The sequence below is a fragment of the Phalacrocorax carbo genome, chromosome 5 (genome assembly GCF_963921805.1).
Source record: "Phalacrocorax carbo chromosome 5, bPhaCar2.1, whole genome shotgun sequence".
In the NCBI taxonomy this organism is placed as follows: Eukaryota; Metazoa; Chordata; class Aves; order Suliformes; family Phalacrocoracidae; genus Phalacrocorax; species Phalacrocorax carbo.
Window position 1 is genome coordinate 11,535,994 of NC_087517.1, and position 23,132 is coordinate 11,559,125.

The window sequence follows — 23,132 nt, forward strand, 5'->3', positions numbered from 1 at the left end:
GCACAGGATAATCCATGCTGATAAGTTGATAAATTCATCCTCATTTCCTTCTTTTAGGAGCACTAAGGTTTGTTGTTGCAAGATCTCTCTGGGAGATCTGCATGGTGGAAAAAATACAGACTTAGTGCTGTGCCAGATTTGCTTTTTGTTTGGTTGGTTTTTTTTATTGCTGAGAAACTATCAGTATAGTTTCCCAGTTACCTCCAAAAAATACTTAATGGATTCTATAATGTCTGCAGGTGGCTGTGTGGCATACCAGATGTACATCTTCTCTTGAAGACATGTGAAATCTCATTCTCCTAGTATAAAGTGGATTAACCTGGGAGTAAACTTGTCACCTAGCACTACCTGAGCTCCCTTAAGGCATTAAAGAATTGTTGTCCGTATTTGAAGACAGATGCTGTGAAAATCAAGAGTAAGATTTCAAACTTCTTCATGTTAGAATTGCAGAAGGATAAAAAAGGACAAATTGCAAGCATAAAATGTTCCGAACAGAAAGTTGCTCCATGTTCTCCTCCTGCCACAGGCTTTTTTTGGTCCCTTTTTACATGGGAAAGAAGAATTATTAAAATTTTTGATGACATTGTCATATATAAACAGATTTAGCTGGATGACTCGGTCCTCCTGACTTCCAGCAGAGGAAGGCTTACTAAGAAAAAAAAAATCTATTTGACTGAAAAGCTTCTTTCTTTGGCATGCCTCTTAAATATTTGAAGCTCAGAGAAGTCAGACCATCCTGTCTGTCAGCCTTTCTATGATATATTCAGAAATTTAGAACCTCTCACGACAGAGAATAGGGACAAATGTTCTTTCACTTTCTAGTTATACAACATGAGTTGCTGCCAGAAGGTGTTAGTGGTTTTTTTTTTTTATTTGTTGGTGTGTGTGGTGGGTTGGTTTCCTTCCTTGTTTGTTTGTTTTGTTAAGAAATTGAGTGACTTTTACTTTCAGAAGGTTAAGAACTAATAGTAGTATTTGAAACAAAGTATATTGTAGCAAAATTTTGAGGTCTTTTCCAGCTGTTTCTGCTAGTGGCTTGCATTCCTGGATCGCACCTGAAGAAAGACCACTGTTTAAATTTTGTAAACTCAGTGTAGTTTGGTATAAACAAAGCTTCAGAAATGTTTAAGGTACATTGAGACTTTTCAAGATTTTCCTGGTGAAGAAAATTATTTGGAAAGTGGTCAAATGGATCAAACTGAAAATTGGAATTTAAACATTTCATGTACATTTGTTTGATCCAGTCTTTTTTCTCGTTGGCAGGCTGTTAAACTGGCAGGGGGTTATACTGGTGCAGTTCTGCAGGGTGATGGCCCTGCCAGTTCTAGGCAGAGAGACTTGATTACTTTGCTTATGAGCTGTCATCCAGAGCTGCAGGGAAGGAAGCAAGGCCTCTCTTTTAAAACTGAAATGGAGACGGAGCCTTTCACCATGCTGCACTCTTAAGGGGACGGAACTTAAAGCTGATGACGAGCAATATACCAACATCACAGTTACATCGTAATTCTGAATGTATCAAAACCAAAGGCGCTGATGCTATCGTAATATTCCCCAAGTTACCCGTCTTGTGCTTCGGCTAGACCTGCTCGGTGTTGTCCAACTCCGCTGTGCCTCTGCTCCCATCCCTGTGTCTGCTGTAGCTTTTGTATAGCCTTTGCCCTCCAGCTGTGGGGAGGCAGAGGGATGGAGGAAGGATGTCTGTCTGAAGGAGTAGACCGTAGCACTATGAATAGGTAGAAGTTATGGGCCTGGGGAATAGGGTGAAGGAGGGTGACTGCTGTGACTGGACATGCAGTACACCAAGGAGAAGAATCGTCTTAGGACTGCCATGCATGTATAAGTAGAATAAGAAGATGCTGCCACTTGCAGCTTCACAAAAGCCTGCTACCCTATGTTAAAAAAAAAATTAATAATGCCATGACACTTGTTGGAATATTACGATTTTATTATCTGTCTGTATATCACGTTAGTGTAATGGTATTGCTGTTCATGACTGGAATTCTGATTTCCTGACTAATGCTCCTGCTTAGTGGGTGTGAAAGTGAATGCCTTTTTTATAAACAGATTTGACCTATCTATAGTCTTTCTTTGACACATACCTTTAGCCAGAAAGTTGCCTTTTCTCTCACTTGTGGATATTAAGATGTTCCAGAAGCTACAGTATGCCCTGGGGTAGCAGTAGTGAAAGGGCACTTAAAGGGCAAGGAAGTAGGGACAATGGGACCGATATGAAAGAGGCATTTGTAAAAGACAGTCAAAATGGAAAAAGGAAACAGAGTGAAAAGGGCACACAGGGAAAAAACCATTTTCTAAGGAATGAGAAGGAGGAATTAGCTATCATTTAATTACCAGAATTTTGCCAGTAATCAGAAGGCACTTTGATTTGAAACTTCTTATTTGAAAGTGTTTGTGTACACATGCATGTGTGTGAAAGGAGAATCTTTTCATGTTAAACCAAGATATCCAACTTTTTGCTTTAACTTGATATCAGTTTTGGGAATGCATGTATGTTGAGTACTGACTGAGTTCTTATTTTTAAGTAAAAAGTTTAAGCAAGAGCACCAATTGTAGATGTTTACTATTAAAACTTTCTTTGTAGGTTATTGCACTTAAGAATGAACATTGAAGACAAGCTGGGAGGATTATTTCTTAAATGTGGTGGCATAGACCAAATGCAGTCATCCAGGGCTATGGTAGGGATGGGTGCAGTATCTGACCAGTCTGGAGTATCGGGAGAACGGCAAGAGGCAGTGCTTCAAGATCGGACTATGGCGCACCAAGAAATTCTTGCAACAGATGAAGTGTTACAGGAAAGTGAACTTCGACAGCAAGAGATGATTTCACATGATGAACTCATGGTCCATGAGGAGACGGTAAAAAATGATGATGACATGGATACGCAAGATAGACTTCCTCAAGGGCTGCAGTATGCTGTTAATGTCCCTGTAAGCAATTTCTTTGTGAAATATTGGAGAAATTACTAGGAAGCTTGATCTGGTAGTCTAATCCTACTCTGGCAAGAATCTATTAATTGCTTGTTTGGATTTTTATTATAAAAATATTTATGAATGGATGCTATTTATGAAAATGTCATTTGCCTCTGGCTGTGGATAAATTTTGCCAATTAAGTATAATATTTAAGTATCTGTTTTATAAATATTTTATAAGCAGGCTGTTACCATAGAATTAATGCTTTTAAATGTGCTCTTTTAAATATATTTAATGTTCAAGGGTAACTACAAACCAGAATAAATAGCTTTATTAAAAGGTGCATACTGTTTATAGTACTATTTAGTTTCTTTTGCTATAGGAAGCATCTTGTATGTTTTCAAAGTATGTGGACGCTTAGCAATTGCATTCACACTGCAGGTTGGACTGTGACACTTCATACATGACCATAAATATGCCCCTCCTCGATATCTTGTAGAAGGTGTACCTCAGCTTTCCCGGAGACAATATAGATGACTTCCTTTTTGAAAACAGAGCATCTGTCTGTAATGCAGCACATCATCACTGTTACCCTTCAAACATAAGTTTACCAGGACTTTAAAAGTAGATAGCCTTACATACGAAGAATAATCTTTAGAAAGGTAGCACTGTTAAAACACTACTCTGTTAGCTGTAGATCAGGTGATTCAGGCGCTAGAAAAATGTAAGAGTATCATGCTCTTTATTAAAGTTTATATTAGATTATTTTTTTTTGAAAACCTTCATTAGCACTGTTCTTGTTTTCTTAAAAAATACTTCTGTCTTAAATATATAATAAACTATTCCGTTAAATCTTACATTGACAACACATGGACTAAAGTAAAATAGGTATGAAAAACTGAATGGTTTTACAGATGGAAGTGATTTTAATATAAGAACTGATCTCAAAATCACCACAGGTCAGAAGGAAAAAAGACTTTGGGAGATGAATGAAAGGATACATCAAAATGTCACTGTAGAAATTAACTATGCCCTTTTTATTTAAGATACTTATTATTCCTTTCACTTAAATTTCTGAAAGAATGAAGCCACAAGATAATTCCCTTAGAAAAAGGTTTTCTGTTTCAGCAGTTTGTCATCTTCTAAAATTGAAAAATTGCTTTTCTGTAGTGAGAACCTTACCTGAAACTGGCACTTGGTATCTTAACAGATCAGTGTAAAGCAAGAAATTACCTTTACTGATGCATCTGAACAACAGAAACGAGACAAAAAACAAATACGAGAGCCAGTAGATTTGCAGAAAAAGAAGAAAAGAAAACAGCGTTCACCAGCAAAAGTAAGACATTGATTTGGCAAAACCAAGATTAAAAGAACCTGAAGATTTGGTTGACTATGACTAATTTCATTAGCATTTGAAGTAGTTAGGCTGGAAATTGTTTGTTTGCTCAGTAAAGATGCAGTTCTGAAGTTCACCAGAGACCCAAAACAAAACCTGATATAACAGTGTTTTTCTTTCAACTCCTTTTAGCAACATGAACCCTTGACATATTTTAACATCTGTCTCTCCGGGCAGTTCTCTCTCCAAATATTTTTTTTAAATTATGAGTCAGTAGTTTTGTAGACAATTTATAAATCATTACTCTGTATCTAACAGTTGTGCTTTTCTGTGAACCTGATAATTTTATATGCTTCATGCATAGTAGTGAGAAGTTTTTAAAAAGAACTCTAAAATGGTAGTTTTGAAAATTCTAAAAAGTTTACTAATATATAAAAAAAATTTACTAGTAGGGAATATTCCTGTGGTCATAATCATCTTCATATATGTATTTATTTATATCAAAAGATTCTTACCATAGCTGCTCGTTTGTTACTTCAAAATTTGTTTTGTAGATCCATTCATGAAGAGTATGTATCCCTGTATGTCTGAAAACAATTTTCTTCTATTGAGACGCACTTCAGATAAAACCAGAGTCATTTCACCTCATGAGGTAGCAGTGTTATATCTTCTAGTAATTCCCAAATCCCCATTAATCTTCAGACTTAAAATAGAACATATACAGGCTGCTCTGATAGGCAAAAATCAGTTATATATGATCACACAGCAGCGTTAAAATCAGCCTACTCTGAAATCAACCCAGACTGTGTATACATTGAAGGAAAACTCACCCTAACACCAAGAAAAACTCCAAAACCTCCTTTTTGTTGGCCTGTGAGTGGGACCCCTCAGTCTTCTTCAAAGTGCTGTCAAATTAGGTTGCACCTGTAGTATTCTTGGAAAGTTGAGAAATTGTTTCAGATTGGGTGTGGAAGCAAGTTCCAAATCCTGTGCATCAAGATACTTCTCCCTTTGATAGAAAAAGGAGACCTAGGTTGAGTACCTCCACAGATCACTTCCCTGGAAACATGGCAAGGTAGGAGAGGCATGTGTCCCTCTTTCTACAGACATGTACTTGCATGCTTCCTTTTTATCTCCCAGTCTGTCAGAGTTAGTCTTGTGAGATGACAAAAGACTGAAAAATGATCAGGAGAATCGTTAAACAGGTTCTTTTTCAGTCTCTCTTCCCCTTTTTTCAAGCTTGTCAGAGTAGGAAGGCAGAAAGGAGCTGAAGGACTGACATAGGTGAGAGCCTGCTGCAGTTTAAGTTTGTATTCCCATGGTAATGGGGTTGATTTTCCATTCAAACAGCAGCTGGGACTTTTACAAATGGAAGTCAATTAACATACGGAAACATTTTAAATTTTATATTAATGTAGTCATTAGATCAATAAAAAGCCAATAGCTTTTATGAATCCTGCCTACTTTTCCCTCTCCCATGCACACAAACACGCACACACGCATACGCACACGCGCACACACGCATACGCACATGCACACGCGCACAAGCTTTTCTGTTGCTTTTATTAGGGAAACTGCACTGACAGAGTTAACCTTCTGCATTTAAGAGGTGGTACAATGAATGGATGCAATAGAAGGGCCCAGGTTTAGGGTAACTGTGAAATTAAGTGTATTTTCTCCACAATTATTTTAAAATTTCAATATATTATATGAAAAACATTTCATAACATGTATTTAAATTGATTTTAAATAACCAGTCAGTGTCTCATTAGCTGTATGTTGTTACAGAAACAGAGTTTTTATAATTGTCTGTATCTGTGACCTACTGGAGCTGTAACATACCAACCGTACAAACGTATGAATGTGCTTGTCCTTCAGAGTGAATGCACAAGAATTTGTTAGCTTGAGACTTTCACTCTTGCTGAGTTCTGATGCAACAGAATTAAAAATTGTTTAAGTAGAACCTACAGTATTTGCTACTATTGCATAGATACTATTTCAGTTATTGACTCTCTCATCACTGTCATTATCATAAAACCTGAAACATCATAGCTAATTAAATTGCAGATGTGTTTCCCCAGCAGACTTTTATTTTTTGTTAATAACAAGGGACTAAACTGTTTTACTTAAGTTACTTAAGCTCTTCTTTATAGTTCTGTTTCCAGATAAGTAAGACTTTCGGAAATGTAATTTGTTTACTGGTTTTCTTATTCTCTTGCCAGAGATAGTAAAGAGTTTGGGGGTTGGGTTTTTGGTTTTGGGTTTGTTTTTTTTTTAAACATTAGAGAGAACCTGTGATAAGCTTTATTTAATAAGGTAGATATGGTGCAAATTTTTTCAGTTGAGTTTTTATATGAAAATAGCGGCTTTGATAGCAAAGCAATTGAGTGTGGCAAGTTGAATTTGTCAAAGAGATGCTCTAATGTATATTTAGTGAGCAATATTTTATTGAGTGAAAAATTTGAAAGGGGAGAAGGATAATACTATTTTCTTGGCTGTTTGGCTTTGGAGTTTTGGTTTTTCAAATATAGTTTTGTCTCCGAGACTATTGGTATCATGTAGATATAGATAATTTGTATGACTATCCTGGATAAGTTTTAATGCCTTTTAGCAAACATTAACAATCATGATTTGAAAAAAGAATATAACTTTTCACTTTTGCTTTAAAATATGATTATCCATGGTTCAGTGCCCAGATGTGGTTTGGTTACTTTGCATCCTTTCCAACAGACGGACAAAGTAAACAGTAGCATGTAAAGTGAGTCAGCTGTGAACAGGGGAGCTCTAAGCTGATTTTCCATGAGCTGCTTTTGTCTCCGTCCTGTTGAAATACCTCTTAATACACAACGAGACACAAGTTGGATCGCACTGCAATTGGAAATGTATACTAAAAGCCTAGCACATAGCTTTGTAGAAATTAGCATTGTTTTACCTGAAATATTTAAATTTTCTGCATCGAAAAAATTAATGTTTTTTTTTTTTTTGTAGTTAATAAGACATCTTTAGAGGGTAGTGTGAGAACAAATTTTACTCTTTTTAAAATAGATCCTTACAATAAATGAGGATGGATCACTTGGTCTGAAAACCCACAAATCTCATGTTTGTGAGCATTGCAATGCTGCCTTTAGAACCAACTACCATTTACAGAGACATGTCTTCATTCATACAGGTACTGCTTGACTTCAAATTTGTCTTTTCTACTATATAAAGAGTTGTTTACTTATGTTAAAAATGTTTTCAGCTCTATGCGAATTTCAGTTTTAAGAGTGTAGCTAACTTGGCATCTAAGCTTAGAGATTCCATGCACCAAAGTGTCAAAAGTATACCAGGAAAAAAAAAATCAACATATGCTTAATAAACTGAAGACCTAGCTGTTTACAAGGTTTCTTTTCTTTCTTTATCAGAAAGTAATGGGTTGACTTGTAGCCTAAGTGCCAAAATTGACCCCTTTGTAAAATGTGCTCCGGCTGCTTATTTGCCCGATGAGGTATCTCTCTGGTTCGGAGAAGTGAAAAAGGTACTTACTATTATAATAGCTTGCCAGTGTCCTGAATGCAGTCTTATGCCAGCATCGTGATCAGTCTTGTTCATGAGGAAACTACAGCTATTTCAGATCACTTTTCTGTACTAGTCTTAATGTGACTCTTAGGATCATGGAAAGAATTCTGCAGTTCATATACTTAGCAAGGCTAATGTTTTTGGTATTAGAGTATTTTTGGAATTTGCTCAGATGCTGGTTTTTTAATAGACATTTTAATATTCCTCAAAAGTAGTTATCAGAAACAACAGTGCGTAGTTATTAACTTATGGATGTGGAATTATATTGTTCAAGGTGAAAAACCATTTCAGTGCAGTCAGTGCGACATGCGTTTCATACAGAAGTACCTGCTACAGAGGCATGAGAAGATTCATACTGGTGAGTATAGTGCCTTGAGTATCTTTACTGGCGTGCTTAAAAACTGTTTCCCCACTCAGGCAAGGTTTCTGGAGAAAAGTATGCAGCCTAGAACCCTGTTGTAGTTTGTTTTAACTTAACAGATGTTATAAAAATAAATTAGATTTGTGCTTTCAACTTGCTCCACTTTTCTTTGGCTGTAACGTGAGTATAAACTCTAGTAAGCAAATCTGAAACTAGTATTTTATAAATAAACACAGAGTAGCAAATCCTGAAGTTTGTGCATTCATAAAAGTCAAGGTTTGTTAATCAGTTCTATCTTTTGTTGTATCAAGTTAAGTCAGGCAACGGGGACTTCCAAATTACACATTGGTAGAGCTATTTATTTATTTTTTATTTATTTATTTTGGAATTTGATGGAAAAGTGCCAGGACTAAAATGGCCAAAATGCCTAACCCCAAAGGTATGAGTATCAGTTTTACTTTTAACTTTATTCTTTTTTTAAAAGGTTTAATTCAGAACCATTCTAAAAAATAAAAGCCTTAGTTTAAAAATATGCAATGTAGGTCAAATAAGGCCCGACGTTTTAAGCCAAAGAGAGTTAAAGGTTATATATGTTTATTTTTGTCTCTTCTTGCACCGCACAAAACCACATTCTTTAACAGGTTTGGCTTCATTGGGTTTTTGGCATTTTGGTGCATGGCCTTTCAATCCCTCTTTAAATATTTTGCAATATGGTCCTTTTGGACTAGATGCCAATTTTTCAGCCTCTTTTTCAGAAAAGCAGAGCTGGTGAATGTGCACAGTGTTTCTTGGCTGTAGCATTTAAATGGATATGAAAGCTACTAACACGCAGCGCAATGTGTGCATGTGTAAGAGTTGAGGGAGAAAAAACTCTGCAAAATGAATTTTCAGAGCAGTGTACAGGGAGTTACATGCACAAATGCCCTGTTGTTTATGGGATTTTTGTATCCTGGGTTGCCATGAGTCCAGACTAAGTAGGTTTCCTTCAGCCAGTCAGCCACAGAAGAGTCCTCCATTCTTCTGTCCAGTGTCTTTGTTCTGCTCCTAGTCTTTCCTCTGGCTCTGAATTGGTGAACCATGCTGCCTTGGCTTTGTGTAGATATTATTCTTGAAAAGAATGCTCATTCACTCTCTTCCATCTATCTGCCCCACCCCCCGCCCCCCCAGCAAAAATTTAAGTGTAGTCTTCACATTTTTCAGATGATTTTTTTTTTTTTTTAAATGAGGATTATTCCCTGTACGTGGCTTTGAAAATGAGAGTCTGGGCAATATAGTTAATTAACACTTGACTGCAAATATTTTATAAATGGATGTAATTATCTTTTTAAATTCCACTTATACTCTAATGAGAATTCTATGCTGATTGTCAGTTTTGGAGGGAGGGTGTGGTGGTGGGGGGTTGCAGGATTCTTTTCCAGCTCTTACATATACTAGTCTTTATTTAGCAGATAATAAGCTGCCATTTAACAAATTAACCATACTGTTATCTGACTTTTTAGATAACTATGTTTTCCTCCTTTCCTCAGCATCCTGAGGTATAGTTTGGTTGTTTCTCAGGAAATTGAAGATGGTGATGGTGCTTATATTGTTGAATTATGGGTGTTTTCCTAGGTGACAACTAGTAGCTGGATAGGAGAAAACGTGTAAGACCCAGCTTCCAGGAAGGGAAGAAGCTTTCTGGAGTCCATTTAGTTAGCAAGTATTTGACTGCTGCTTAATTTTTGACTTGGCCTAGTTATAGTATAGCTAATTGTCATTCTACATACCTGTCTGTGCTTTCACTTCTATATGACAATATTCACCTCTGGGCCTTAGCTGTTCGTGTACTGTTACTCTGTTGTTCAGGACTGCATCATTGAACCATCCAGAAAAGCTGAATTTTCAGCTTATTTCTCTCACCAGAAGGTGAGCAGTGGGTCTCTGTTTCACTTTGATGGAAGTAAAGGAAAGCTGTCATGATATTATTCATACCTGTTTAAGAGATATTCCTTATAAATCCAACTTTTTGTTCTTTTTGTTTTGCATTTTAATCTCTCTGAATGACCACTTCTAGCACCAGCTTTTGTACAGTGTTCAAAACACTGATGAAGAACAGGATGTTACTCTTTTAAAGATGTTTATTGAATTTTGCTGTTTATTTTAAGACAATTGAAGACAGTGGTAACACTTAGAAGCCCCATTTTATACCTGTTGCAAGCCCTGAAATCACAGGTGCTCCAGCTAGTTCCAGTGTGATTTGAATTCGGTTCTCTGAACCACTCCTTCAAATGAAATGTTATAAGGAGATAGGAAGCAATCAATGAACAGCCTTATTCTATGTAAATAATTAAATAGTTGCATCTAAAAGCAGACATTGCATTAATACAAAATCCACTTACTATAAATAGTTGTATGGAGAGGAGGGCAGCAGTGCTAGAACCCTGCTGCTAAACTCTTCACTAATGGCACAGAAAATCACTATTTCAGCTGTAAGAGAGGGGAGAGTCATTGGTACACAAATATTTTCATATTTTGAGTTTACTAGGTTCACAAATATGCTAATTTTTTTCAACGTCTGCTTTCTTTTTGATTAGAGATGTTTCTATACACCTTACCCACTCATGTATTCATGTGTCCCAATTCTGTAACCCACCCTACTTTCCATTTTAAACACAAAAAATGAGATTACATTTAAAAAAAAATAAAGGGACATTGGGGCTAACAATTCAAGCGCCTTATTCAGTCATGCTGCTTTTTTATTGCCTTCTTTCATATTTTATAATTTGTATTTTCTCTGTTGCCTGGGGGTTTATAATTGTTACAGCCTTCATACACATAGTATTTGTACTACACTTTATAAATAGTTCTATTGCTCAGTTTTAATAGATTTCCAACGTAGAGAAAAAAAAATAGGCTGTTTTCGTAAATAATGCATATAATTATTGTATTGTATTTTTAGATTTTTACTTTTTTTTCTACATCTGATTCTTTCCCACTCACCAAGACATTTCAGAAAAATATGCCCTGGATTCTCCCCACATTAGCGAAAGGTTATTATTAATGATCTCCTCCATTTGCGATAGATCCTGTTTGAAAAGTGAAACAAAATTTCAGAAGGCATCTGAATTTCAGGCTTCTGCTAGGAAGAAATTATTATAGGAAGCGTATCTTCATATTAATTTATAATCTTTTTCTAATATTATCTTCCTTATGAAGATTAAAGAAGAATTAAGTATGGTATCAATTTCACAAAGTGTTTCTGAATCTTACTTCCAGAGTGTTCTGGAATTCTACTGAAAAACACTATTTTCTGTGTTGTACTGAATAACTCAAGGGCAGTGTCCCCAAACTTTTCATCTTGTTGAGGCATGGCCAGCAGTGCCTTTGTACTGCAACCACTGGTAGGGGTAGTACTCTACAACGAAAAACCTCAGAATCCCTGTTTGGCCCTCTTTAAGCCTTGAAAAGGGAATAGATAGCCGGGAGAGTCTGCTGCCAGTAAACTGTCAGCTCAACTAGACAAATGTTAAGGAACTTTGTGACCATTCACTTACAGGAATTGGTATGAGGCTGAAGGTAAGTGTATCAATGAAACGTTCTGCATTCGAGCCTTCCTGGGATAGTGGGATAGCTCCTGAGAGGGCTCTTCAGAGCTAGACAAGGACTGAGATTTCTTGCTTCTCTGACTTGGTTTGGCTTCTGTAAGGCTCAGGATAGTTTTCATCCCAAACAGTTGCTCCTTTCTCTAAAAAAGTTCAAGATGTGAAAGCAAGCTTCCAGGTGATATAAAGAGAGTTGTTCAAAGGGGCGACCTAAAAGAAACACAGAGTAGTGGAGCGAAGGGAAAGAAAACAGTAACAGGGATTGGGGAGTTGTCTTTAGGAATGGAAGGGTTCCCGTGTATTAAACTAGAACAAAGGGACCTAAAGCTCTTGCCCTATCCTTTTTAAAAGCAAAGGCAGGGATTGCAATTTGATTCAGAAAGACTCGAGAGACTTGGTGCACGTAAAACACCGTTGTAGTTAGGGTGCCTAACGAATAGACAGAACATGAAGAAGGAAACTGGAGTTTGAAAATTAAGAAATAGGTCAGAGAGGAGGATTTTCTTATAGACAGTACTAGAGAGGATTATATGATAGGCATTATCATTTATAAAGGGTGCCGAAAAAAAGCAAAATGTTATGGTGATTATTAATAAGCAAGAAATAGTAACAGTTAGTCTCTGACTAAATGTGAAAGAAGAGTTAGGATGCTGAGATTGTGAGCCTGTAGAAAAAGAACTGATGGGAGCTGAGACATCTTAGGAGAGGAGATAATTTAGTTTAGGAGAGAATAAATTGGAATAATTTCATCCAAGAAAGTGATTGGCTGAGAAGCCACATGGAGAGGTAAGAATTAATAATTGGAAATAGGGCATAGGCTTACAAAGAGAGAGATTTAGAAACTGCTTGGGATTAAGAAGGTTGAAACTCTGGGCATTATTGGTGTGCCTAGGAGCAAATGTGTGGGTGATACAGATATTTTCCATTCTAGTTTCTATAAATACTGGCATCTTATTTTAAGGTACCGTATTTCCATTTGTAGAATGATGTGGCTAAATATCTCCATTCTAAATGGAAAATATGCACTCTAATAACATTTTAATTAATAAAATGTATTAACATTTTAATAATTAGTAGTAGTAATTTAGTAAAATTATTTAAATAATTTTTAAGAAGAAAACTACCTCAGAAAATTAGAAATAGCCTGCATATTTCTGGAAACAAAAGATAGATGGTTTATTTCCCAAAAACCAGCACAGTATAGTATCCAGAACAAAGAGAATGTTGACAGATGCTGCCAAGAGAATCCCTGATCTCTATGTCAATTCAAAAGATTTCATAGTAAATATTAAGGGGAAATATTACTGTTTTTCAGGGTGAGTTCTATTAAATGATAGTGAACTTTTGTAAAAGCAAACCTAACTTTTCAATGCGCTTGGAATTTTTAGGTTTTGTCAGAGAAACCTAGAAAATAAAAATATTAGAGGGAAGATCTAAGGCAAAAGTTAAAAAAAAAAAAGAGTTACTGCATGTTCTGAGAGGATCATTGCAGGGCTTCCTTGTGAGGAAAAATAAAGGGAGAACTGAAGATGAATTCAGGGCAATGAATATTATCCGAACAAATATTTCATGAAAGCACAAAACAAAACAAACAAACAAAATAGCCAAACAGAAAAACCTCTGAGTTTTCCAGGGTTGGTTCAGGTGCAGAAGTTTCTTGTTTTCAGCTTAATTAAAAAAAATATTTGTAAATTAAATTATTTTTAAAACCTAAAATAAAATAAATAAATTTGGGTTCCAACCAAAATCTTAGGATTTTTTTCAGAGCAGTTATTTCAATTCTAGATACAGATAAGGGAAACAAATATGGAAAATAGAGTACCCTACAAAAATTGTAAATGAAAAGCTTGGAAATGCATAATTCTCTTCTAGAAGGATGGGTTTGAGTTAAATGAGTTGGTGAGAGAAATGAGGTATTTTTATACAATCTTCTGCCCTAAAAAAAAAATGACGTAGCAGCAGTTTAGGAAGGCTATCTTTGTAGTTCTTCATTTGTTAGGTTTAAGACAGATATCTGCACCTACGTTGGAAAGAGGGGGAGAGAATCTAGTTTTAAAGGTTCTTAGTGTAAAAGCTTACAATAATTTTGAAGCTTCAGCTACTGAGTCCTGGGAAGATAGTGATGTGAGCAAGCCTGATGTTATTTTTCAATAGCAACGGACTAAGTCCTCTTTATTACTTCTAGTAGAGAATGTAGTATTTCACCTGGTAATTGTATGGAAGAAGATTGATTTTTTTTTTTTTTAGATTAATATTGGTACGTGTTTTTTTATCAGGTGAGAAGCCATTTCGTTGTGATGAATGTGGTATGAGGTTTATTCAGAAGTATCACATGGAAAGGCACAAAAGAACTCACAGTGGAGAGAAGCCTTACCAGTGTGAATATTGTTTGCAGGTAAGATGACTTAGTGAAATCTTTTGCAATTAAAAACCAAAACACTAGTCAATTCCCAAGTAGTACAGACAGGACTTTCTCCAGGTGTTGTAGTCACCTGCATATATATAAATATGTAAAGAGTGTTTTTTCTGTTAAGGTGGGTGGTCTTGGTACACACGTGGAGCAGTGTCATGACTGTCTGCACGTGATTTTATTGTTTATGTACTGTTGTTTGAACCTTCATCAGAAGTTGGTAAAGTGGATGAATTGTCAAGTAAATTTGTTAGAACGAAAGGTTTCTTTTCTTTCTGCTAATATATTAATTTTTCAATATAATAATAATAATAATAGTAAAAAAATTAATAAAAAAAACTTTTGCAGTATTTCTCCAGGACTGATCGTGTTCTGAAACACAAACGTATGTGCCATGAGAACCGCGACAAGAAACCGAACAGAAGTGCCACCAAAGTTGGCTTTTTGCCATCGGAGGAAGATTCTGGTTTCTCTACGCCTATGAAAGACAGCTCCTTGCCAAAGAAGAAGAGGCAGAAAACAGAGAAAACAAAATCTGGGGATAAGGAAAGTGTGGATAAATCAGAACAGAAGAAGGACAAAAATGACTATCTGCCTTTGTACTCTTCTAGTACTAAAGTAAAAGATGAATATATGGTAGCGGAATATGCTGTTGAGATGCCACATTCTTCAGTCAGTGGGACGCACTTAGAAGAAGCAAATTCTGGAGAAATACACCCACCCAAGCTCGTTCTCAAAAAAGTTAACAGCAAGAGGAGTCTGAAACAGCCACTTGAGCAAAGTCAAACCATTTCACCTTTATCCACATACGAAGACAACAAGGTTTCAAAGTATGCCTTTGATCTTGTGGATAAGCAAAGTTTACTGGACTCTGAAGGTAATGCTGACATTGATCAAGTCGACACATTACAGGAAGGGCCCAGTAAACCCGTACACAGCAGCACTAATTATGATGATGCAATGCAGTTTTTAAAGAAAAAGAGGTATCTACAAGCAGCTAGTAATAACAGTAGAGAATATGCCTTGAATGTAAGTACCATAGCATCTCAACCTTCAGTAACACAGGCAGCTGTGGCCAGCGTCATTGACGAAACTGCTACAGCCTCAATATTAGACACACAGGCACTGAATGTTGAAATTAAAGGTAACCACGACAAAAATGTCATACCAGATGAGGTACTGCAGACTCTGTTAGATCATTATTCACACAAGGCTAATGGACAGCATGAGATATCTTTCAGTGTGGCTGACACTGAGGTGACTTCCAGTATATCAATCAATTCTTCTGAAGTATCTGAGGTCACCCAATCTGAGACAGTTGGAACAAGCTCTCAAGCTTCCTCATCAGATAAAGCTAGTATGTTACAAGAATATTCTAAGTTTTTACAGCAAGCTTTGGACAGAACTAGCCAAAATGATGCCTATTTGAACAACCCGAGCCTTAATTTTGTGACTGATAACCAGACTTTAACAACCCAGCCAGCATTTCCTTCCATGGAGAAGGTCTACACATCTATACCCGTTAATAGCTTTCGGTCGGGAATGAACTCTCCATTAAGAACAACTCCAGACAAGTCTCATTTTGGACTAATGGTTGGCGATTCGCAGCACCCTTTTCCCTTTTCAGGTGACGAGGCAAATCATTCTTCTTCCTCCTCTACACAGGACTTCTTAGATCAAGTAACTTCTCAGAAGAAAGCAGAGGCACAGCCTGTTCATCAAGCATATCAAATTAGCTCCTTTGAGCAGCCCTATAGAGCTCAGTACCATGGGGCAAGAGCTGGAATATCATCTCAGTTTAGCACTGCCAATGGACAGGTGAACCTTCGGGGACCAGGGACAAGTGCTGATTTCCCAGAATTTCCCTTGGTGAATGTAAATGATAGCAGAGCTGGGATGACTTCTTCACCCGATGCCACAACAGGCCAGACTTTTGGCTAAGAAATCTTTGTAAATAATACTGGCACTTTAGAACACATTTGTCAAAAGGGGGTTGCTCTGTATAAGATGGAGTTCTGTACAGCTTTTAAAAGCGCTATGTTAAAACAAAAGTAAGCTGATATTAGCAAGACCAATAACTGCTTCTTTCTTTCTTTTTTTTTTTTTTTTGGTTAGTCATCAGTCATTGAACTGCCTGATGTTGGTGCCCCTATCAAAGGCAGTTTATTATTCACTTGTTTGAATCCAGAAACTATTTTACCTTCTATGAAATTTAAAATAAACAAAATCCCCAGGTAAGACTTTCCCCCAGATTGTTTTCTTACTGGTTTCCTTGTATGCTTTGGGACGACAGTTTATTGTCTGATACTATTCATATTGTCATTTCTAAGCTTCTCAGCATAGTCATTGCTCTTCAACAGGGAATCAACATGTACTAAACACCCAGAATAAACAATAAGTTTCAAAGTCAAGCAAATATGGCTTTAAAAGATGGCATTTTCTAGAAAAATAATCTTTCTTCCATCTTTCTCAAAAATAATTTTAGACCATGTGCCCTTTATTCTGCTTTGCATTACCTTGAGTTGTGTTTGGAGGAAAAAATGAATTCTGATAGACTAACTCTACTATTTAAAACTTTAATTAATTTAAAATACTTTAAACACTTTTTTAAGCAAAATGCCTAACTGCTAAAGCCTTTACTTCATTCCTGAAGTAATGTGTATTTCTTTGTACAGCTGAATCTAGATGTAGCTTTTTAATGACTTTTTCATACGCAGATATCAAGATTTTGAAGTTTTAGTTAAAATACTCTGTAGATGACATTCCCAATTGCATAATGCTTACACAAACGGTGTATTCCGAGATTCAAAAGCTTAATTGTACTTTACCCTACATACTCATAATGATTAACATAGAGCACTTAGTCAACTTGAATAGTTTTTGATTTCTCAAAAAATAAAACCATTTTTAGGTTTGATACAGTTGCATCATTTTCATCTCCTTCAGCTCCAGTTTTTCTTTTCAATGTTCATTGAGATTGGGAATTCTTAGCTTCTGTAAAAACTTTTAATTCTCTGTCTAGAATTTTGACAACTCAGATCCTTAAACTTACTGAAGTATACCCGAAAGCTGGAGAAGTGGGCATTCAAATTCCCTGTCTTTTTAGTGTTTTCCTTAGTGAAAGTCATTACAATTTTACCAACCAAAACTGCTCTTTTTCCAGCATAGGTGAGTGATCAGAGGTTTTCGTTGCATTTCACAGTATAAATAAACTACAAAGTTTATCCCTGTACCATGAATATGTTTTTTTTGACTAGTACTTTGTCTTGAAGTATGCAGTATGGTACGATAAGTAGTTCTGTGTGCATTTTTAAGGTGGTAAGATTTGAGTAGCATAACTATTGTGTAGTTTAAGTTAACAAGTTGCAGATTTTTGAACTGTATGTTCATTCTATTGCACCTTCCCCAAAGGGACACTGTCTGGTAGTTTAAGGCAGTTTAAGCCTAATGTAGGCTGATTAACCAGGGGAAAGCACACACACATACACACACCCACGTGTATATATGTAGCTGTATATGTATATTTTTGGGTGGTTTGGTTTGTTGGGGTTTTTTTTTGTTTTTGTTTTGTTTGTTTGTTTTTTAATAGGATTACATACATCCTTTTACAGCACTATTGCTAGCTGGTATCTCTCAGATGAAGCCATCAGCTAGGAAAAAAGACTGCTTCTCAAGGGGCTAAAATATATCCTGTCTTTTAAGATGGGACTTGAGCAGGACATACAACGGTTCCCACCTCTTCCCAAAGCAGTAGCAATATTTTTCTTAATTTTCATGACTAAGAAACTGATCCCACTCTCTTTTTTTCCCTTAAGGTATCGCTGTTACAGCACTAACTTCACTTGGTACAGTTGAGGGAGAAAGTCCATTTGTTATCTGTAGGTTGCTGCTTCTATTGACAAGAAATACAATTTACGTAAACTTCTTACGTAGTACTTTTGTATAAGGAAGCAGGTTCTCTTTAGACTCATTGACCCTGCGTATAATATAGGAAGGTGTTTCACTGTGCTATGACTTACCAGTAATTTTGTCTGAATATTTGGCCCTGAATTAAGAAGAATGAGCATCATGGGAGAATAGTAAATTCCTTATGGATTATTAATGATATATGTAAACACATTTCTTTGAAAGAATGGTTTTAAACTGATTCATGTCTCTCTGTTTTTCTTCCTTGACGGTCAGCTTGTTTTTTTTGACTTTCCATTCTAGTTTGCACAGACATAATACTTATGGCCCCTATATCCCAGGAAGGCACCTCTTGCATCGTATGGTTTGTTTCCAGTGCTTCATTTCCATGATATCCTAGCTTGTGTGGCCTGAGTAATACTGTGTGGGCATCTTTGTTCTAATGTCCTGTTGTTGCAAGTAGGTGGCCATTAATAGTACCATTTGTTAAATACAACAAGCAGCAAAAGCCAAAATGAAATAAAAGGGCTTGATTATTACTGCACTTCTCCAGCCCCGTAGGGAGGTAAGAGGAATAAAGCCTGCTTCTCTCAAAGGAGATTGACTCAGCTTTATTTTAAAAAGTTATTGCGTTGATACTCTGCTGTGTGAAAGTGACTGAGGAGTAGAAGGGAGTAGCTCTTGCTCCATGCCATCTTCACACTTAGGAATGACTGCTCCAGGTGTGTGAGCGAGCGAGCTAGCTATTGTACAGAGTGAAGGAACTTGTTCTCCCCCAGAGCAAAGTGGGAATCAGATGAGAACTGTTATTCCTTGTGTCGCAGTTCATTCCCTAGCCTGCTGCTGAGCCATTACAGCTATACTCTGTGCCTTAGGACAGGTTGTGCAGGCCCCGCCTAGCCCACGGGGACTATCTCGTAGGGTTTTTCCACAAGTACAAGTGGTGGTGTGAGTAGTTGATCTGCTGATGCTTAAAGCTTTCTGTACTGGAGGAGTTAACCAAATATACTGCTATCATTACCTGAATACATGCCCTTTTATTCTGGAATAAGTGTGTACATAGTTCTGGGAGGTTTAACTATGTAAAAAGCTCTTGCTTGTTTAATAATTGCATTATTTAATAACATTTTCTACTGCTCATGTCTTGCTGCTTTTAATCTGCTACAGATGCACATCTTTTGATCTGGTCAGTGTTCATTTTTGTTAGTTTTCCGTGTATGTCTGAAAAAAAGTGACTTTGGTTTTCTGTTCTGTTCTTGTACTGATACTGTTCAGTCAGTCAGCATAAGGCTGGGGTGAGCATTTATATTCCACAGAGCTAACAACAGATGTTCTTGCTTAAAGGTCATGCAAGCACTGAATATATGTGTGTGTGTATGTGTGTGTAAGGTGGAATTCTTGGGGGATATCATAGTGATAGAGCAATGATGATTTTTAAAAAAAGGAAATTGATGAAATTTATTATCAAACTCTAGATATACACACACAATACATGTGTGTGTATATATATATATACACACCTACCTATTAATAGGCCATATTTTGGTCCTAAATTACTTGACAGTGTCCCTTTTAGCATGGATCCTTGGATATGTTTTACCATTAATATAACAGACAATGAAGGAACCAGCTTGTAATGGTATACTAATAATAGGCATTTACATTTTCTTCATTTGCTTTGAGAATGAATTAATAATGAATTACAAGGTTTGGGGAGGAGGATTAACCATATGTATCACTGTATGTTGGTTTACAAATAACAACATAATTTAAATTGGATGATAAAAGAACCATGTTTATGATCTTGTGTGTCCTAGTGTTGTCTTTAGGAAAATTGTGTTTCAAGAAGAAAATAGGACAAGAAAGTATTAGTGTGAAATAACACTTGTACTATTTTTATATTGTAGTTGTCAATTTTTTGGATGACAGGAGCTTTTCATTGTTAATTGAGAAGTACAGTAAAATCTTGCTAATTCGCTGACGGCTAATCAGAGCATCCAATAGGTTTATACATCCCTGATGGTCTCTTCCCCACCTCTCTGCAATGGTCTAAAACGTACTGTAGCGAGGTCTCACCTTAGTAATGCTGTACTACTTCACCCAAGTATACTAGAGAATCCCTATTAGTATACTGGGAGGTAGAAGGAGTATTGAAAACTAAATTACAGTTGTCAAAATAAATGAACAAAGTACATTTTGTGATGTGACATCCTTGCTTTTATTGCCTGCTTCTTCGCTATTTTCGAAATTGTCATTTGTAAAGGGTTTCTAAGGCATTGCTGCGAATTATTGGGGTTCTACTGTAACTTGGAGTTTATTCTAAAGTATTCATGTTCTCCTGTGAAAACTTTCCACCTGGACAGATACGTTATATTCATGCTTGTTCAGAATATTTTTATAGTATTTGTATCATATGTAGTAACTATTTGAAATGAACCAGAATATTTGGGTGAATCCACTCTGAATTTTGCAGCATTGGATTACTTTATGTATGTATATTTGCTAACTAAATTTTCTTGGCTTTGAGAGCTTTGATTTTTATTCTTCTTTGTTTGCTTGTTTTAATATAATTACAAATCGCAGGGAAAATCCTAATACTCCTGGGAATCCGTTTGGAAATGTTAACAGGCAGAAATACACTCATGCAGTCGGTACCAGTACACATGTGAACTTTCAAATTACATGGTTGGTACTGAAGCAAATGAATAACGTTACAGTTTCCTAGTGTTAAATGTTTTACTAAAATGAAGCCTTGTAACTTTGAAAGTTCATTCAGCTTACGATAATGCATGTTTATGTTAGGCATGTAATGCATTTAGCTAAAGCTCACTTTGCAAAGGACAAGTACTAAGAAAGTATTACCGCTAATGACAAGACATGTCGTTAAGTTAAAATTTAAACTTTTGTTCAGTTTTAATTTGCTTTGTGTCAGGGAAATACATTTATAGTCGCTTTTGCTCTACTCGGCGTATAAAACCTTATGTTTCCTTTTTAAAATTACATCTTTTGGTAGGAAACACAAACTGAGGCAAGCAAACATTTCTAAGAGTTGTTTCTTGCTTTCCTTAATCCAATGGATGGAAAGGTAATATTGTGTAAACAACATTATTTTATTTTTTTATGCAATATCATGCTGTAAATATGATTTATGAAATAAGGATGTACCTATGATTGAATCTTTGATTCTGCACAGCTAGAGTTTATATATAAATATAAATGTGTCTTGACAATCAAGGACTATGTCAGTCTTCCTTTATGACGTTTCTTATTGTTATGCATTCCATTTGTTTGACTTGAGTATTTGTATTGTCTGTAAAGTATGTAATGTTTTTATAGCTTGTTTAAAAAACAAACAAAAAAGCCTGTAAATACATACGGACTGATCACAGTACCGCTCTGTTAGAAGGCATACGATGATGTACTGTTTGTAAGCAATAATACATGACAGTGCTAACTTTACAAGTAGCACAAGGATAAGTTCCAAAAATACCTTTGGGAGTTAATAGCCTTGTTTGAGTTAATGAATATTCTTAATCATTTTTTTTATAAATAAATTCAAATGTCCTCCTGCTGGAGCATATAACATTGTTTACACAGCACAATTTCAGTCACAGAGGGGACAGTCTTTAGATCTATGGCTTCATCCGTACACAGTTTGAGTAAGAAGTGAATGGCTTGGCTGCACTTCTGCAAGATGAGGAAGACTGCAAAAGTTGAATAGCTGTGTCTCTAAAGGATGAGAGATACTGTTCTGCTTCTGTGCTGATTCCTGACAATTCCTCTACTTAAATTTGGAGTCTTTTAAGTCCTGATACTGAACTGGTGAGACTTGGGCCTCCAGTAGAAAGGAGTAGTTCTCTTCTTATCTCATATGCAGATAAACAGTGAGCTTACAAGTCACCTCTTCGTTTGAGTTGCGCATTTTTCAAATTAGGAGCTATGAGATGGGTTTATTCCAATAAATAAACTAAATGTCAAACTTATAGTTTGAATTGAATAGGTATTAGACTGTACAGAGCAGCATAACTATTTGAACAGTCATCACTGCTTTAGAACCCCCACCCCAATTTATAAATGTATATGACCTACATTTTATAGAAAAAAATGTTTTTAAATGCTAGTCATTTATATAATATGTGCTTTGAAGGATTTGCTAGTCCACTTCTGTCACTTTTAGTACACTGGTATCTTTTATATGTAATGTATGCTTTTTATTATTATTATAATATTATTATTATTATTATTGTAGTAAAGCATTTCAGTAGGAGGAATTTTGCAACAGTATGAGGGGTTGAAATTTTCATTGTCAGAAATGAATTATACTGGACTTTGTCTGTGTAGTCTTGTCTTTCTTTTAATGCTGTCTGGAAGGGAACTTGGTATTCAATAAAGCAAGTGACCTCCTTTTACTCTGAAGGCATACTATGTAGTGCTGAATTGGATGTGGAAAAATGATGGATTTGAAGACAGAGAAGTTAGTACAAAATCTAGTGTACAGAAGAAATTGTGTTACGAAAAACCTGATGATATATATATTGGAACACTGTTACAGTGCATTTTCTGATATAGGGTTATTTTCCTGAAGTCCATATGCCTTCTTTGTATTTCAATTAATTTAAAAAATCTAGATAAATTTAGGATAATAGGTTTATTTCAATGATTATACAGTATTTCTTTATCCTACGACATCTATTCCGTCCCTTTAATATCAGACAAAAGACCGAGACCTGAATTTCATCAGTAAAAGTATGTATATAGGTGAGAGGTGGTTTTGTAGGAACCTGAAAAGTATTGATTTGTGTATTCCTTATGTTTCTGACAGAAATCAGTACGTGAGTCTGTCTTTATTCCTGTGAAATGAGGAATTCCCTGATATCAACAGTGTGTGTGAGCGCGCGCGTGCGTGTGTGTGTATGTATGTAGATACATGAAAGATGTTTAGGTCTCATGGCAAAAATGATACAAGAGGATTTAATGTAGTTCAACACCTCACACTTAATATGTAAAAGAAGCATTTAAATTTCATAATTCAAAAAACACAAAAATAGTTTT

At 36.0% G+C, this 23,132-nt stretch overlaps 1 protein-coding gene across 7 annotated transcripts in view; it reads left to right on the top strand.

Annotated features, from left to right (window-relative positions):
- The window catches only part of ZNF148 (zinc finger protein 148), a 40,922-nt gene extending 18,209 nt beyond the window's left edge, over window positions 1-22,713 (top strand). For 4 of the 7 annotated variants that reach the window (XM_064451171.1, XM_064451172.1, XM_064451174.1 and 1 more), the window contains 6 exons: window positions 2,600-2,945; window positions 4,139-4,264; window positions 7,310-7,433; window positions 8,097-8,180; window positions 14,041-14,159; window positions 14,523-22,713. In XM_064451171.1, the coding sequence (XP_064307241.1) occupies window positions 2,600-2,945; window positions 4,139-4,264; window positions 7,310-7,433; window positions 8,097-8,180; window positions 14,041-14,159; window positions 14,523-16,115 (2,392 nt within the window). In that variant the 3' untranslated portion in view covers window positions 16,116-22,713. Of the gene's footprint in view, window positions 1-206; window positions 416-2,599; window positions 2,946-4,138; window positions 4,265-4,818; window positions 4,917-7,309; window positions 7,434-8,096; window positions 8,181-14,040; window positions 14,160-14,522 lie in introns of those variants that run through there. The other 3 variants (XM_064451173.1, XM_064451177.1, XM_064451176.1) reach the window with 3 other exon arrangements.
- The last annotated feature ends 419 nt before the right edge of the window (window positions 22,714-23,132 follow it).